Source organism: Dermacentor albipictus, chromosome 1, assembly GCF_038994185.2.
Source record: "Dermacentor albipictus isolate Rhodes 1998 colony chromosome 1, USDA_Dalb.pri_finalv2, whole genome shotgun sequence".
In the NCBI taxonomy this organism is placed as follows: Eukaryota; Metazoa; Arthropoda; class Arachnida; order Ixodida; family Ixodidae; genus Dermacentor; species Dermacentor albipictus.
The window spans coordinates 313,436,446-313,450,468 of NC_091821.1; the positions used below are offsets into that span (position 1 = coordinate 313,436,446).

Genomic DNA, 14,023 nt, shown 5'->3' on the forward strand with positions numbered 1-14,023 from the left:
GAGATGGCGCAGATGCAAGCCCTGAAGCTGGCCCGGGAAATGCACATTCCACGCGAGTTTCATGCGAGCCGCGGATGGCTGCAGCGCTTTATGGCCAGGCATGGATTTTCGATGCGGCGGCGAACTACCATGTGCCAGCGGCTTCCCGACGCTTACGAGGAGAAGCTGCTCAACTTTCAACGTTACGTCATCGGACTGAGGAAAGAGCGCAACTACTTGCTATCTCAGCTGGGAAATGCTGACCAAACGCCAGTATATTTCGAGATGCCTATGGACACGACCCTGGAAAAAAAGGGCGCAAAATCTGTTAGTGTGCTGACTGGCGGCAACACCAAGCTGCGCTGCACAGTGATGTTGTGTGCTTTGGCCGACGGCACCAAACTGCGCCCGTATGTAATATTCAAGCGCAAGACTCTACCGAGTACACCACTTCCCCCAGGAATTGTTGTGCGAGTGGAAGATAACTCGTGGATGAACAGTGACCTCGTCATTGACTGGATTCAAGCAATCTGGGAAAAAAGACCAGGTGCCTTGTTGGCACGCCGTTCGATGCTGGTGCTGGATTCGTTCCGAGGCCACTGCACTGACGCGGTGAAAGCTCGCCTCGCTGACAACGGCACAGACCTTGTCGTAATACCTGGTGGCATGACTTCCATGCTCCAACCACTCGACGTGTGCATCAATAAGCCTTTCAAGGCTCACGTGAAGCGGCTATATGCCCAGTGGATGGCCGATGGCCTTTACGCCCTTACGCCGACGGGACGCGTGCGAAGGCCAGATATTGCACTGCTGTGCCAGTGGATCGTAGATGCATGGGGGATGATCCCGGCCGACATGGTACGCAAGAGTTTCAAGAAGTGTGCCATAAGCAACAGCCTAGATGGTACCGAAGATGATTACGTCTTTGAGAGCGGCGATGAAGCCTCAGACGGCAGCAGTGAGAGTGGCGACGATTGACAATTGAACGACAGCACTGACAACGTTGCGGCAGTCGTTTTCAAATATATTTGTTTTGAAAACTAAAATGGTGACTGTTTGCTCAGTTGTAACTTCCTAGTCCTCATTTTTTCAGGTAAGTGTGCGGGTTATACGCGAGGATATTTTTTTTTATTTCATGGGGTTCAAAGTTAGGGGTGCGGGTTATATGCAAGGGCGGGTTATACGCGAGTAAATACGGTATGCACGTCTCACCAACACCCAGAAACATGCACCCAACCTTCCATATTGGATGGCGACATGCCCGAGCACAGGCTCTCGCGAGGAAGTATGAGAACCACCCCAATGTCCTATACGTAGAAGTGGCCAGCACATCAAGAAGCACTGCATTTGTAATCAGCGTAGTCGACAATCACAGGACTGAAATAAATGTGTCGTCGGTTTCCAGAGCAAGCACTGTGGAGGCAGAGGAACTAGCTATAGTGTTAGCCATCACGATGAGACCGCACTGGGAGTGCGTCATCGCTCTGATGGACTCTCAGACAGCATGCAGAAATGTTTCCAGGGCCAAGGTTTCCAAAGCCACACATCGCATTCTGATTGGGGCGCACCAGCTCCCGCCACACATATAAGCCGTGTGGACTACAAGGCATGAGTCCTTATGCGGCAATCAGATGGCACACGCTGACGCCTGAGCGCATGCACAACGGGAGCTGCGAGAGGGTCACGCCGACCAGTTCCACCTCGAGCCCATAATATTAACGGACATGCACATCCTACAATATTAACGCCTTTCACGAAGAACACTACCGCCGCCTCATAATGCTCAGACATGAGAGGAAGCTGTAATATGGCAAAAACTCGAAACAAACACATATCCTCACTTGAGTGTCTACCATGCCATGCACTTTGCGCTGTATTCCTATAAATGCCCACACTTCGATCAATGCGCAACGCTTTACCACATGGTATGGGCTTGCACAAGCACACCACAGCTCACACCCATTACACACTCCACCACACGGATGGGAGACAGCGCTGTCCAGCTCAGACTCGACGGACCAGCTCAACCTGGTCAACTGAGCGAGAAGGACAGCCAAGGCTGCTGGACTCCTGGACTAAATGACCACCCACTGCAGAGCTACCTACGCTCATGTGCTCTTTTCATAAAGTTTACTCTCTCTCTCTCTCATGTCACATCAACAGCCATCAATGTAACAAACATGCCTGATTTTGGTACCAATCACTGGTCAGCTGCCCGCACGCACATATTAGTGGCAAGCATTCTGCGATGGCTTGCGGCCCATTAACACATCGGCCAGCAGCAAATTTTTCTCATAGCCGCACTGCCTAAGCAATTAGGCCCAATCGGTTCTGTTTCGTCTGGCGCCGACGACTAAAGTTATGGTTTGATGCTCAATCGATGCAGATTCATTAGCAGCAGTCGCATGATATTCAGAAGGCCAACAAACTGCCTCGTAAATGGAAGAGACTGCATGGGATGACAACAAAGTTGTTTACAGCCACCGCCGACACACCATACAGCGGCCTGTCTTTCCTAACATCGTTCGTAGAAGAACATCGGTCTCATTTTGTAGCTTTAAGCAACCAGTCACAAGAATAGCTTTGGATTAACAAGGAGGGCGTGACAGTGCCATGGCCAGTTGCATGCACGGACAGTGGATGAAAGAGAAGACGGGAAGGGGGAGAGCGAGCATTGTGCAAACTTGCTATGACCTTCCAGATTTCGGAATCTTTGACAGGTGGCAAATCGCGCCAAACCTGACAATGAGACGGCATGTTTAGCGCCTGCTCTTCTCTATCAGCACCGGCTACACGCGGAGCGGTCATCGAGTCATGTGATGCATGGTCCCTTCATCTGTCACGCAGATTGGCCTTATGATAACCCACCTGCTGTAAAGTTGGGATAGCTCTTTTGTATTTTTGAGAAAATACTGGAAAGCAAAACTTCCTATGCAACAAATAAAAGATTGTTGCGAAACACAGTTCCACTATTAAACTGAAAATCTCACTGGTATTTAGTACGAAACAATGTTACTAATTCATTAGCTTCAGGGGAAAAAAAAGTATTTATTCTATTTGACAGACTTTCTATTAGCAATAAAATTTCTAGACGTTTATAAACTAGAACTGAGCTGTAATCAGTGCTGGCATACTAATTTGGTTTTCTTTTTGGTAAAAATAAACTGTGCTGTATACCTTAATTTCTGTGCGTTTGGGTTACTGATAATTTGCTACATTCTTGTTATGCAATGCTATAAGCCTCCTAAGCATGTATTTTCTTGCCCCAAATTTGTAAGCAATAAATTTTGTGAAAAATTTTCAAATACCTCTGTCACATGAGCACGCAAAAACTCTTTTATGGATGAAGTCCTTTACCACGCTGAAAGGCTTTTTAATGAAGAGGCACTGCACAGCAGACACGCAGCACCGACAATCTCTTTTTAGTGTTTCCTTCTGGACATGCTACCGAAAGCGTGGCGCTGGCGTTCGAAACAAAATTGGGCAAATTAAAGTGATCTACCTCGAAATATAAGTGAAAAGTTGTTGTATTACATATTTTTCAAATACGTTTAACAATGCAAGATTAAGAAATGTTATAGCAAAGATTTATTGTCGTACTTTAAAGAGCGTTTGCAGGACTAGCAAACTGCACAAGTTTGTCTGGCAACACTAGGCTTCTTTCATCACATTGGCTGCAGCGTTCCCGCCATGGGGTGCTCTTGGTGTGTACCCAGGGCTGTCAGCGGCGTTGGCCATCGTTGCTCACAATGCTGCGCGCCATTTTTCTCATCTGTGCGGCATGCATCTGTAAGTGTCCTCACGTGACATTTGCGACCCATTCAACCTGCTTATGAGAGTACAGAAAAAAATTTGCATTACTGGGTTTACTGAACTTTCCGCGAGACATAAAATAATTTTTTATGATGAGCCTAGGCGGCAGCAAAATGCGCATTTGCTTATTTTAAATATAGAATAATTTCTGGCGCCCACTGGTTTCACGGCTGCTCCTTTTCGGCCACAAAAGAGATAAACGAACTCCATTTCCAGAAAACAGCGCTTCTGAAAAGAGATCGTTTTTCGTTGTGTGTCTGTGGGTGAAACTCCTTTTTGGGAGAAGTCTCTTTGTTCAAAAGACTTTTGAGTGCCTGCGTGACAGCGGTATAATTTTTGATTCAATATCCTGCTTTTCTTTATTCGATTCAATATTCAATTCGAAATCTACTACTCAGTATTCGCACATCCCTAGTAATAATTGTTTCAGCAACCCTTTCCTCAAGCACACACTCGTGGCAATAAAAACAGCAATTATCTCAAACCCAGTGCTTTTACCAATCGGGAAGAACGCCAAGAAGTGAAAGCAAAGTTGATGGGCGAACTTACCACTGTCCTCAGTGGATGTGAGCTCAACCACTCGCTTGACATCGTACAGGTGGACCATGACAATGTGCTTGTAGGTCTTGGGAAAACCTGAACGACCCAGTGTGGAAGAGGCCGGGCTGCGTGAGGTCAGCACTGCCCGACTACGACGTCGACACACCTCCAAGATGTCCGAGAAGAGGAACAGGGAGACCGCATCGCCCTTGCGGCTTAGGCCTCCTTCGCCTATCTCCACCACATCCAGGCTAGTCACAAAGTACCGGTGGCCAGACAGGATGTTGGGCTGTAGTGCATGCAAAGATTTGTGCATCTCACTCACCTAGTAATTCTCACAACACTGACTTAAGAGAACATGTAAGCTTTTTGCTCATTGAACCCAATCAAATCAATAAGAATTACTGATATTGGTTTTCAAGTGCAGTCCATGGTCTTTGTGCAGTGAAGGGAACTGCTTGCTGTGAAGAGCACAGCTTCCTGCGTAGAAGCACAGTAAGCTGGGCGCATTGGTATGAGACTGCATCATGAAAACCACCACACAAACACAGAGACCAAGAAGAGAGAACAACAGTTCACTGGATTCACAACTAAGGTTAAATAGACAAACCAAGAAATTAATAAATGAAAAATCGTGAGGTGCATTCCGAATAGTGCGCAATTCACAAGTCAAGATTATCCCATGCAGCAAAACTGAGCCAGGATAACGCTAGTTGGCAAAACCAAAACGATACAATAACTGAACACTTAGCAAATCACAAGTGCACAAGTCAATGGCAGCTTCTTTTAAGATCTACGAATTCTTTATTGTGCATGCGGAAGGAGGACCTCCTAGAGCATATATCCCCCAGTCTTTTAATGTGGAAACCCTTGATAATGTCGCAGGCATCTTTATCTTTGTTTTTTTGACAGAAGTATAGTCGCAGAACACTGCTTCACAACTACAATTTTCGGAATGCTGGGCCAGGTTGTGTGATTCCATGCGATTCCTGGCTCCTGATAAAGTTAGAAGGTATTAATAAAGGAAAAATGAGATATCCACCCAACCGTAGCAATTGCTACAAAGTTAATTACTTCCCTCCCCCTTGTGGGTTTCCGCAGAACTATTACGTCAAGTTAGAAGGTATTTAAATATGACCAACATGTTGCATAACACTGCAAAATTTATTATTATTATTATTATTATTTAAATGTGGGGGCAGGAGTCAAGGCAGAGTGATGTAGGTCGCCCTGGCAACATGAATGCAACTGGCACATCGGCACAGCCGCTCTGTAAGCCTAACAACAGTGATTGTCTAGCACTATTGGCGTGCTGAGAGAGAGAGAGAGAGAAAAACAACTTTATTTGCCACTGTACGGTAGAAAGTTAGGGGAGGTAGGCCTAGTGTGGCTCCCAAGTGGAGGCGACGTTTTGGGCCCACGAGACGAGTGCGAGATGCGTTTTCTTGTCTGCTCTTGTCAGCAGCTGGTTCCAACCCTCCTCGGAGGGAGCTGGCAGTAATGATTGTGGGGGAGGGTTACCCTCGCATCCCTAAAGAATGTGTGCCCGAGTGGCGAACACTCCATGGGCACACTTAGTACAGACGGGGTCGTAATGACCTCCAGTGATTAAATAAAGCCTAGAATGACTGAGAATGGAATCGGTCTGCAGTCTGCGAAGCATGGTGGCTTGCGCTCGGTCGAGGTCGGGAGGCGATACACGCGTCTCGTTTCCTTGTAGAAGTTGGTAATATCAGCATAGGAGTGCTGAGGTTGGCCCCGATGAGGATCGCATAGTGGCACAAAAAGCAGTTCGCAAAATTCTAAATTTAGCATGTTGTAAGCTAATAGACTTGGGCTTGGACTCTTGAAAAATTTCATGATTGGGTACCGTACCAAAATTTGTATCAGCTACGACCGTATCACCGAGATTCTACTGTATATAGGAGCTCCTGAGGTGAAGTTTCCTTTTAAAATGTCCCACATAGCTGATTTGTAAGTGCAATGCATACACACATAGAAATATACTGCAGCACAGCCTGCGACTATAACAGAGACTATAACAGTGAATGTGAAACCTGTCCTTACTTACCGGGCACTTCTCGATGTCATTGAATATGTCAAACATGGCCACTTGGCTCTCAGTCTTGCGTTTTCCTTCATTGATGTTACTGTAAAAGAAACTTTGGCTCATTCTTGGTGGCTTTGCGGCTGTCTCTATGTGAAAAGCCCACACAGTAATAAAAATATGCAGTATATACTGAAAAATGCCTGGAACACCCAAGACAAGTAAGCTCCCCGGTTCTTTGCCAAATGAAATCTGAGGAGGCTCATCAATTGCCAGAATCAAGTAGCTTTAGCTCTTACATATACATTCTGCAATTTTTGGAGGCTAAGGTGCCACTAACGCAAAAAACGTGTATGCCCTGTGGGGATGCGCGCCTCTCAAGTGTCCCCTGATACGCTGTTTTCCCCGCATGTCTGGTGTCTCCTGTAATCCTGCTTCTTCGCATAGCTTAGAGCCGGCGGCGATCGGTCTGTTTGGAGCGCATTATAAGAGATGGCGCGAGTGTTGCGCTGCCAACGCCACCTAATGGTGGGATTAGTTGGGCGTGACAGGAAGTAGGCGCTTCCTCTTTGGCTCCAGGTCAGCAAGCGGTGCGGATGTTCCGTGTGTGCGCTGATCCATGCTTCTGCGAGACCGTCTCGCCAGGCCTCATTCTAATGTGCCACCATTCGCGTGACCATACACGCAAAAAACCAGGCATTGGTGTTTAGCATGGGGCAAACATATTCGCTCGCTATCTGGTAGCGGTGAGTTGGACTTCCTTGATTTGTCATGCGCACATTGGCATGTTTTGCAGATAGCAACTCGGCTAGCAAGCATTAGTGTTTTAAAGGTGCAATAAATGCCCTTGTGACTGTTTGCACTAATGTGTTGTCATTCCTTTGTCCCAAGAGGTGAGATCTCCACAGCCCTCATGTAAACTTGACTCAACTAGAACCAGGGCATGTGTGTGCTTTGCATGCAAAATCATGCCACGCTTGCAAATAGCTCACATAAACAAAATCAATGAATCTTCCTGCACAAGTTAAGAGTGTATGTATGTTAAGGTCTACATTTTTTTTTCTGGCCATGGAAACTGCACACACGTGAGACTGGAGGGTGCATTATACCAGAGCAAATATGGTACATAATTAGCCTAATTCAATGAACTGAACAGTTCACAAAAATGTGAAATCAGAGGAATGTAAAGCACAAGATGCACCTCCAGACCATGGTAATATGAGCTGTATTTATATCTTTTACATGGTGGAATTGAAACAGTCAAACCTAGATCATGCGTGCTTGCATTTATAACTGCTAAATAGGAGTTTTTGATACAATGGTTAAGAGCACATAGCCGGAGTGCTCGTGCCTGCCCTGCATTTGCAGAGCAGGCAAACTTATTTAACTTGGCTTGAATATATATCACGCCACACAGTTTAACCAATGCTCTCCAGGCATGACAGGTGCCTTTCACACATACATCTGGCAAAAAACACCACTGCCTTTATATTACTTACAGCATAATTTGGTTGAGCGCAGCCACAGCTTTTTCTAGTGCTTCAGAGTCCTTGTTATTTTTGGGTGTACGCTTCTGTATTTCTGAAATTGGAAAATAAAAATTTAAGAATAAATTAATGATACACTGATGATGTTGATGACAACTACGAGTGCACTACTTTGCGCCTGCCATAGCTGGTACCAACCACGAACAGGCTGCCAAATGTTTGCGAGAAAAAAAACTATGTCAATCACGCCAAAAAGTGTCAACCACCTAATTGATCTCTGTAGAACATGCAAATTTGAATTATTTTTGGCAACCTAATGGTAGAAGACTGGGCACAGTCTGAGATGGTTCTGTGCTCACACTGTGAATATGACCTGACAGTAGGTTTCCTTTGGAATGGTTTAACTCTTTCGTTACCATGCCTATTCAAATTGATCAATGGTAATCGATGCTTTAGATAGCCGATTTTGACGTGTTGGAGCCATTTCTTATCCACTTAAGGCCATCTAGTGTTAGTAAAGGCACTGTACTTTCCGAATAAGTTTAAATTTTCGCGCTCTGGCAATGTTGCGATTTTTCACGGACCTTTTTGTGAACTAATGCACGTATGCTCTAGTGAAAAGAAGCGTGCTGTCACCATCTGCCACACTCAAGAAAAAAGCATGCCGTTCACGATTACGCATCACTAGTGTAAAGATTTTGTAAACAAATGACTGTCAGCAAGTCAAGAATTAAATTATATCGCCAGCTTTGCTGTCCTACAGTGCTGAGCGGTGCTAATTAACTGAAAATGACGCCAGCTGTCCAATGTGGACTTGGCATTTTAAATCAGTTTCCAAGAGTTTCATTTTTGCTTCTCTCGTAAAATCCATGCAAGGGGTATTGCCGGTGTCAATGTGCAGTTATCGAAAGTCGCTTCCATGGTGTCGTTCCATGCAGCTGCGTTGTGAGAAAAGCGTCGTGCTGGAAACTATGCTGCATCTGCACTTTAATTTAGTGTTGAGGACTTGAGTTATGATTTTGAAGGTGAAAGCAAAGCAGAGTCACAATCTGATGGCGACAATGTTTTGAGTCGGCATGGGACATGCCGCAGCTGTTCACCGGCGAGTTTAAGGCCCCGAGCGGTCTCCTTCCTTGTGCGCCCTTATTTGCCAATCTTTTTGCACAATCTGAGAGCTCTACTGATTATCTTCAGGGCACATATTTCGTTTGCTTGGTTATGACGTGCTTCTATCGGCAGCGAAGAAACTCCCATTCACGCCAAGAAAGCTGCCCATAGCACATCTCGGCACAGCACTATGGATCAGTGCAAGACGTTTACAAAGGCGTGGGATTTCTTTCTATTCTTCTCTGCAGAGGTGATAAAGACAATCTTCAAAAATGCAAACAGATATGCGTGGATGCATAAGCTTGTAGCTGGCCAGCTACGCTGAGAGTGATCGAACCTGGAAGAGGTGCATGACTCTGGACAAAATGGTGAAGTATGTTCCTCGGACTTCTCATCGGACCATCCTCAGAAGATGCCGAAAAGGCGGAAGTGCAAAATGTGTTACGAGAAACGTAAGGTTGAAGAAAGAGCAGACGTTTTGTGGGAAAAGTGCGGAGTGTAACTATGCTTCACAATATCCAGAAACTGCTTCACCGCATGAACTGGTCTTAGTTTCTTTTTTGTATCCGAAGAACGACGGCGTACTGAGCATTTATTCTTTCAAATGCTATTCCTCGCTTACCTATATTTGAAATGTATATTCTGAATTTCCTTTGATATTAATGTTTTTGTCGATATGTTTTTCTACTGTTGTTTTTGTCAACTGGCAGCAAAAATGGCACTTTCTAGAATTTGTATGTTTTACCTAATACATTTTTTTATAACTTTTTGTATGTTTTTGGAAACAGCATTTCATTATGCACAATATGCTATGCTGCAATGTGTGCTGGAATATTATTTGTCGTGGTAAATAATTTTTTTCCGAGACCTATAATATACGATCATTTTCTCGCATTAACAAAAGAGTTAAGCCTGACCCACATGGAGCGATTTTCTTGCAAAAACTGGCGAATGGCCGCACGCGCCGTCCACCCGGTGCCTGGCGACTATTTGCAGTCAATCAAGGCGGGCTAGATATGTTCTCAAGCGGTCAACCACTTGCTGGAAGCGGCAAATTAAGGCTGTCAGCACAGACCAATCAAGGCGCGGTCGCGTTCGACTTCCTGCTGCCGCATCTGACTCGGCTAGCCAGCCAAGGAGCCTAGAGTGAACATGGCGAAAAAAGCTGCACGCATCACGTACAATGATCGACTGATCACAGCCGTCCAGGCACAACCAATATTATGGGATTGCAACCACCCTGAATACAAGAACTGGCGGAAAAAGATCGTCGTGTGGCAGGAAGTTGACATGGAGATTGGTAGTGCCCCTGAAGGTGAGTCAACAATAATCATTATTTGTTGACATGTGCTTTTTGTTTAAATCAGCACAGGCTCTTCCGATTCATTGTTTCATTGGTTATTCGAAAAAAAAGGTGCAAACAAGCACTTTTATAATTTGTTTTCGTTTGCTTGAGGCTGTGTGTCTCTCTCCCCCATTAGAACGACAGAAAGCTGAGCTAGTTGGTAAGTAGTCATTATGCAAAATAGAAGTGAGGCCAAGTTAATCCCCACATTCCTAAATGTCCTGTCCAGATTTTGAAGGCTGCCAACTGCACTGTAATGTTCAGATTCATCTTAGCTTGATTACTGAATTGTTGACTCAAACTGGGAGCAAATAAAAAAAAATTACTGGTGTCACTACAGCAGTAGAAGTCCTAGAAGTTGGCCGTTTTATGACAAAAGTGCATAACTTGGCAGGTATGTATGCTGCACTTACAGTAAGCTATTCATGTAAAAGAATGTGAGCCACCACATGCACATGCTGTAGAAACAATAAGCTGCTCAGTGGTATCATTTCTACAAGGCAATAAGTGTCTTGTGCATACAATTGATTTGGGCACATCCATTACAATGGCTTGTACCAGTACAACGAAAGTCACTCTGTCATCTCACATTGGTAGAAAATGCGACTAAGCTCCAGAGGTGGCTTTCTAGTGTAGTAGTACCAACAACGGGCAGCATAAATTCAGCAGGCATGACAAAGAGACCATGACTATGCAGCATGGCATTTCCAATAAAGAAGCACCATCTCATACATGCAATTACCTTATTTGATGAATTGAGCCCCGCAATTTTTCTTTTTACGTCCATAAAAATGACACTTCAGATCAATGAGACTCATGACACTGTTAATAACATTCAGTGGAAACGGCAAAATGCGCTCCACACACTTTGAAAAGCAGGTTTCCAGGAAGCTTTCTGAAATTGGGAGAAACTGGGAGAAGCATTTCTGTGCAATGGAAATACCCTGAATAAGGAAATGATGAAAAATCGGAACAGCAGGTGGTTAAAGAGACATTAAAGGCAAATACTAAGTCGACGTGGACTGTTTAAATACCATTCCAGAAACCTCACAACGCTTCTTTCGTGCCAAGAAAAGACTTGCTTTACGAGAAAACTGCGTCTGACAGGTCTGAATACCTTTACTGAAATTCAGATCTCCCACCAACCAACCGGGGAAGTGATGATGTTGCATACGCCATCACCGCCCTTTGCTACTGTTGGTAAGTAAAACGGTGCCCGACAGACAGCGGTGCCGAGTCAAGAGAGCGGTGGATTTGCATTGCAGCTGCTTTTCGGTCAAGTGGCGTAGACCGTTCAGGCATCCCTCGACATCACATGGAAGTTGAATTCTCTGCTACTTACAGCTTGTGAGAGTTTCGCGAGCCAGCAAAACCAGCACAGCACTACAAGATAACGAAACTATTGAAATGTGAAAGCATGGGTGGTGCCGAGTCCAGCAAACACGAAATCTTTTGACTGCTCGCATTGTTGTCAAGGGTAATTTCAAGGGTCAAGTTCTTTTTTCTATAATTGAAACAGAACTGGACAAGTAGCATTTTATTTCATCTTATAATACAAGGATATTTTTTACAATGTGTGATTGAGTACTAAAGACAATTTAACTGAGGAGTGCTTCCGTCATGGGGCAAGTACTTGAATGGCCTGAGGGAGTCTTTAATCATGTCCTGTATTTACATCAATTTCTCAATTATTAAGGCTCCGTTCACGATAATATTGATGCCTTAGAGATTCTCGAGCACTAACCTGTCACTTTAACTTGACTTAATATTTGCCTTTAGTGTCCCTTTAATTGTAGGGGATCCGTTATGCAGGGTGCTGAAGTGATCTGCACAGCCAGGTTTTTACATTCAAATAGGTTTGGGCCTCAAAAGTTGCATGTGTAGGAGACAGCTTGGCAATGCCAACTAGTTAATCGAATCTGTGAAAACAGCGCACCCTTGAGCAGCAGGATCATGCTTCCCAGCCTCTGAATGGGGCGAATCATCAGCTCTGCCAGGGTCTGCCGGCCACACTCAGGCTTGGTCTGACACCTCTGAAATACCAGACATTTGTGATATGACAGGCACAACTTCAAGGGTTCAACCACTTTATATCCACTGGCCTCCATGACATTGACAAAAGGCACCTTGCAATGTAAAAAAAGCGGTGATCAGGGTCAATCAGGGTGTTGGAAGGAGACTGCTATCTCCGTAATATGAATCTCATGCAGAGGCCTTTGAATATCATGAGCACTTATGTCAAGCTGTGATAGCATAAGATGTTCAGAAAGGAAACAATTTTTTTTTTGTCTTAAATATTGCTTCATCACTTGACACAAAACTTAGTGCACTTTTTCTTAGTGTTGCAATCGAATACAGTTAAGCTCATAAATATATAGTTAAACCTTAAGTCAGTAAAATTTGCACTTTACCTTATCGAAATTGTTATACTGAAATTTTATTTTTTATGAAAGTAGGTACAGCGCCGACAAATTTTTCTTACAAGGAAGGACACATAAAAATTTCTGGATTACCAGGCGATCAGAAGAAACAAATTTCAATGGCAGGAACAATTTTGTCTAAATTATGAGGCGACGATAAAAGATAGTTTCATGCCATGTCAATGATATCTTTACATCGGTGGTACGAAAGTGAAGCCTGTAGCTTTCGCATCCACTCCACCACTGTGGCTGATACAGATCTTCCCACAGTCTGACCAATGCAGCATCAAAAGCTGCCAGACGCCACACTTTAAAATCACATTAAATCGAGGCAATGGCCGACAACCTGTTGTTCACAGCAACTATGTCTGTTATAAATTCACGACATTGCATGCTTGTCAGGTCTGAGAAATCAAGCAAGATCTGGTATGGAATTTAGTGAATATGCATTATTTCTGGTATTGGTTGTATGAGTAAAAAAGTTTATATTTTGTCCAAAAGGTAAAGCAGTGATAACAATAGCAAAGAACTACATAACTAACGAAGGTTCACAGTTTTGTTGGCTGTATAAATAGCAGAACATTCACTTAATAATGTTCTGAAAGGGATTGTTAATTTTTTAACTAACTGACACCAGTAACTAACCGACACTAACCCGTGTAAAGTACGGTGTGCCACGAGGTTCTGTGCTTGGGCCGATTCTCTTCTTTATTTATATTAATGACATAAGCAGCAACCTTACTTCTACTATTAGACTATGTGCTGATGACTGTGTTACTTACAGAAAGATCACTGACCCTTTCGATACTAATGCCCTGCAGTCCGATCTTGACAAAATCGCTAGTGATGTGAACAATGGCAGATGGGGATTATTGTTTCCAAAACAAAAGCTGTAGCGTTTACCACGGCTAAACTCACTGTGTCCTTCTTTTATCTATCAATAACGTGGCCATTGAGAAAGTTCCTTACAGTAAAATACTTAGGCATTCATATTTCTTCAGACCTGACATGGCATAAACACATTGATTACATCACCACCAAAGCTTCAAAGACACTAGGTATCATTAGGCGTGACTTACATTCCGCAAATCAGGAAACCAAACTATTAGCATACACAACTTTAGTCAGATCGCAACAAGAATACGCCGCCATCATCTGGAACCCGCATCAAGCATACCTCGCTGGGAAACTCAAATCATTGCAGAATAAGGCCATTAGGTTTATCACAAGGAAGTACTCTCGCTACTCCAGCATTACTGATATCAAATCGCATCTAAATTTATGT

At 44.2% G+C, this 14,023-nt stretch overlaps 1 protein-coding gene across 2 annotated transcripts in view; it reads right to left on the minus strand.

Annotated features, from left to right (window-relative positions):
• Window positions 1–14,023, minus strand: part of LOC135904760 (protein ECT2-like) — a 106,871-nt gene that overhangs the window by 29,988 nt on the left and 62,860 nt on the right. For both annotated transcript variants that reach the window (XM_065435743.2, XM_065435733.2), the window contains exons 14-17: window positions 12,255–12,351; window positions 7,879–7,960; window positions 6,404–6,482; window positions 4,342–4,621 (exon numbers count right to left, since the gene is read on the minus strand). In XM_065435743.2, coding sequence (XP_065291815.2) covers window positions 4,342–4,621; window positions 6,404–6,482; window positions 7,879–7,960; window positions 12,255–12,351 — 538 coding nt within the window. The remainder of the gene's footprint in view (window positions 1–4,341; window positions 4,622–6,403; window positions 6,483–7,878; window positions 7,961–12,254; window positions 12,352–14,023) is intronic.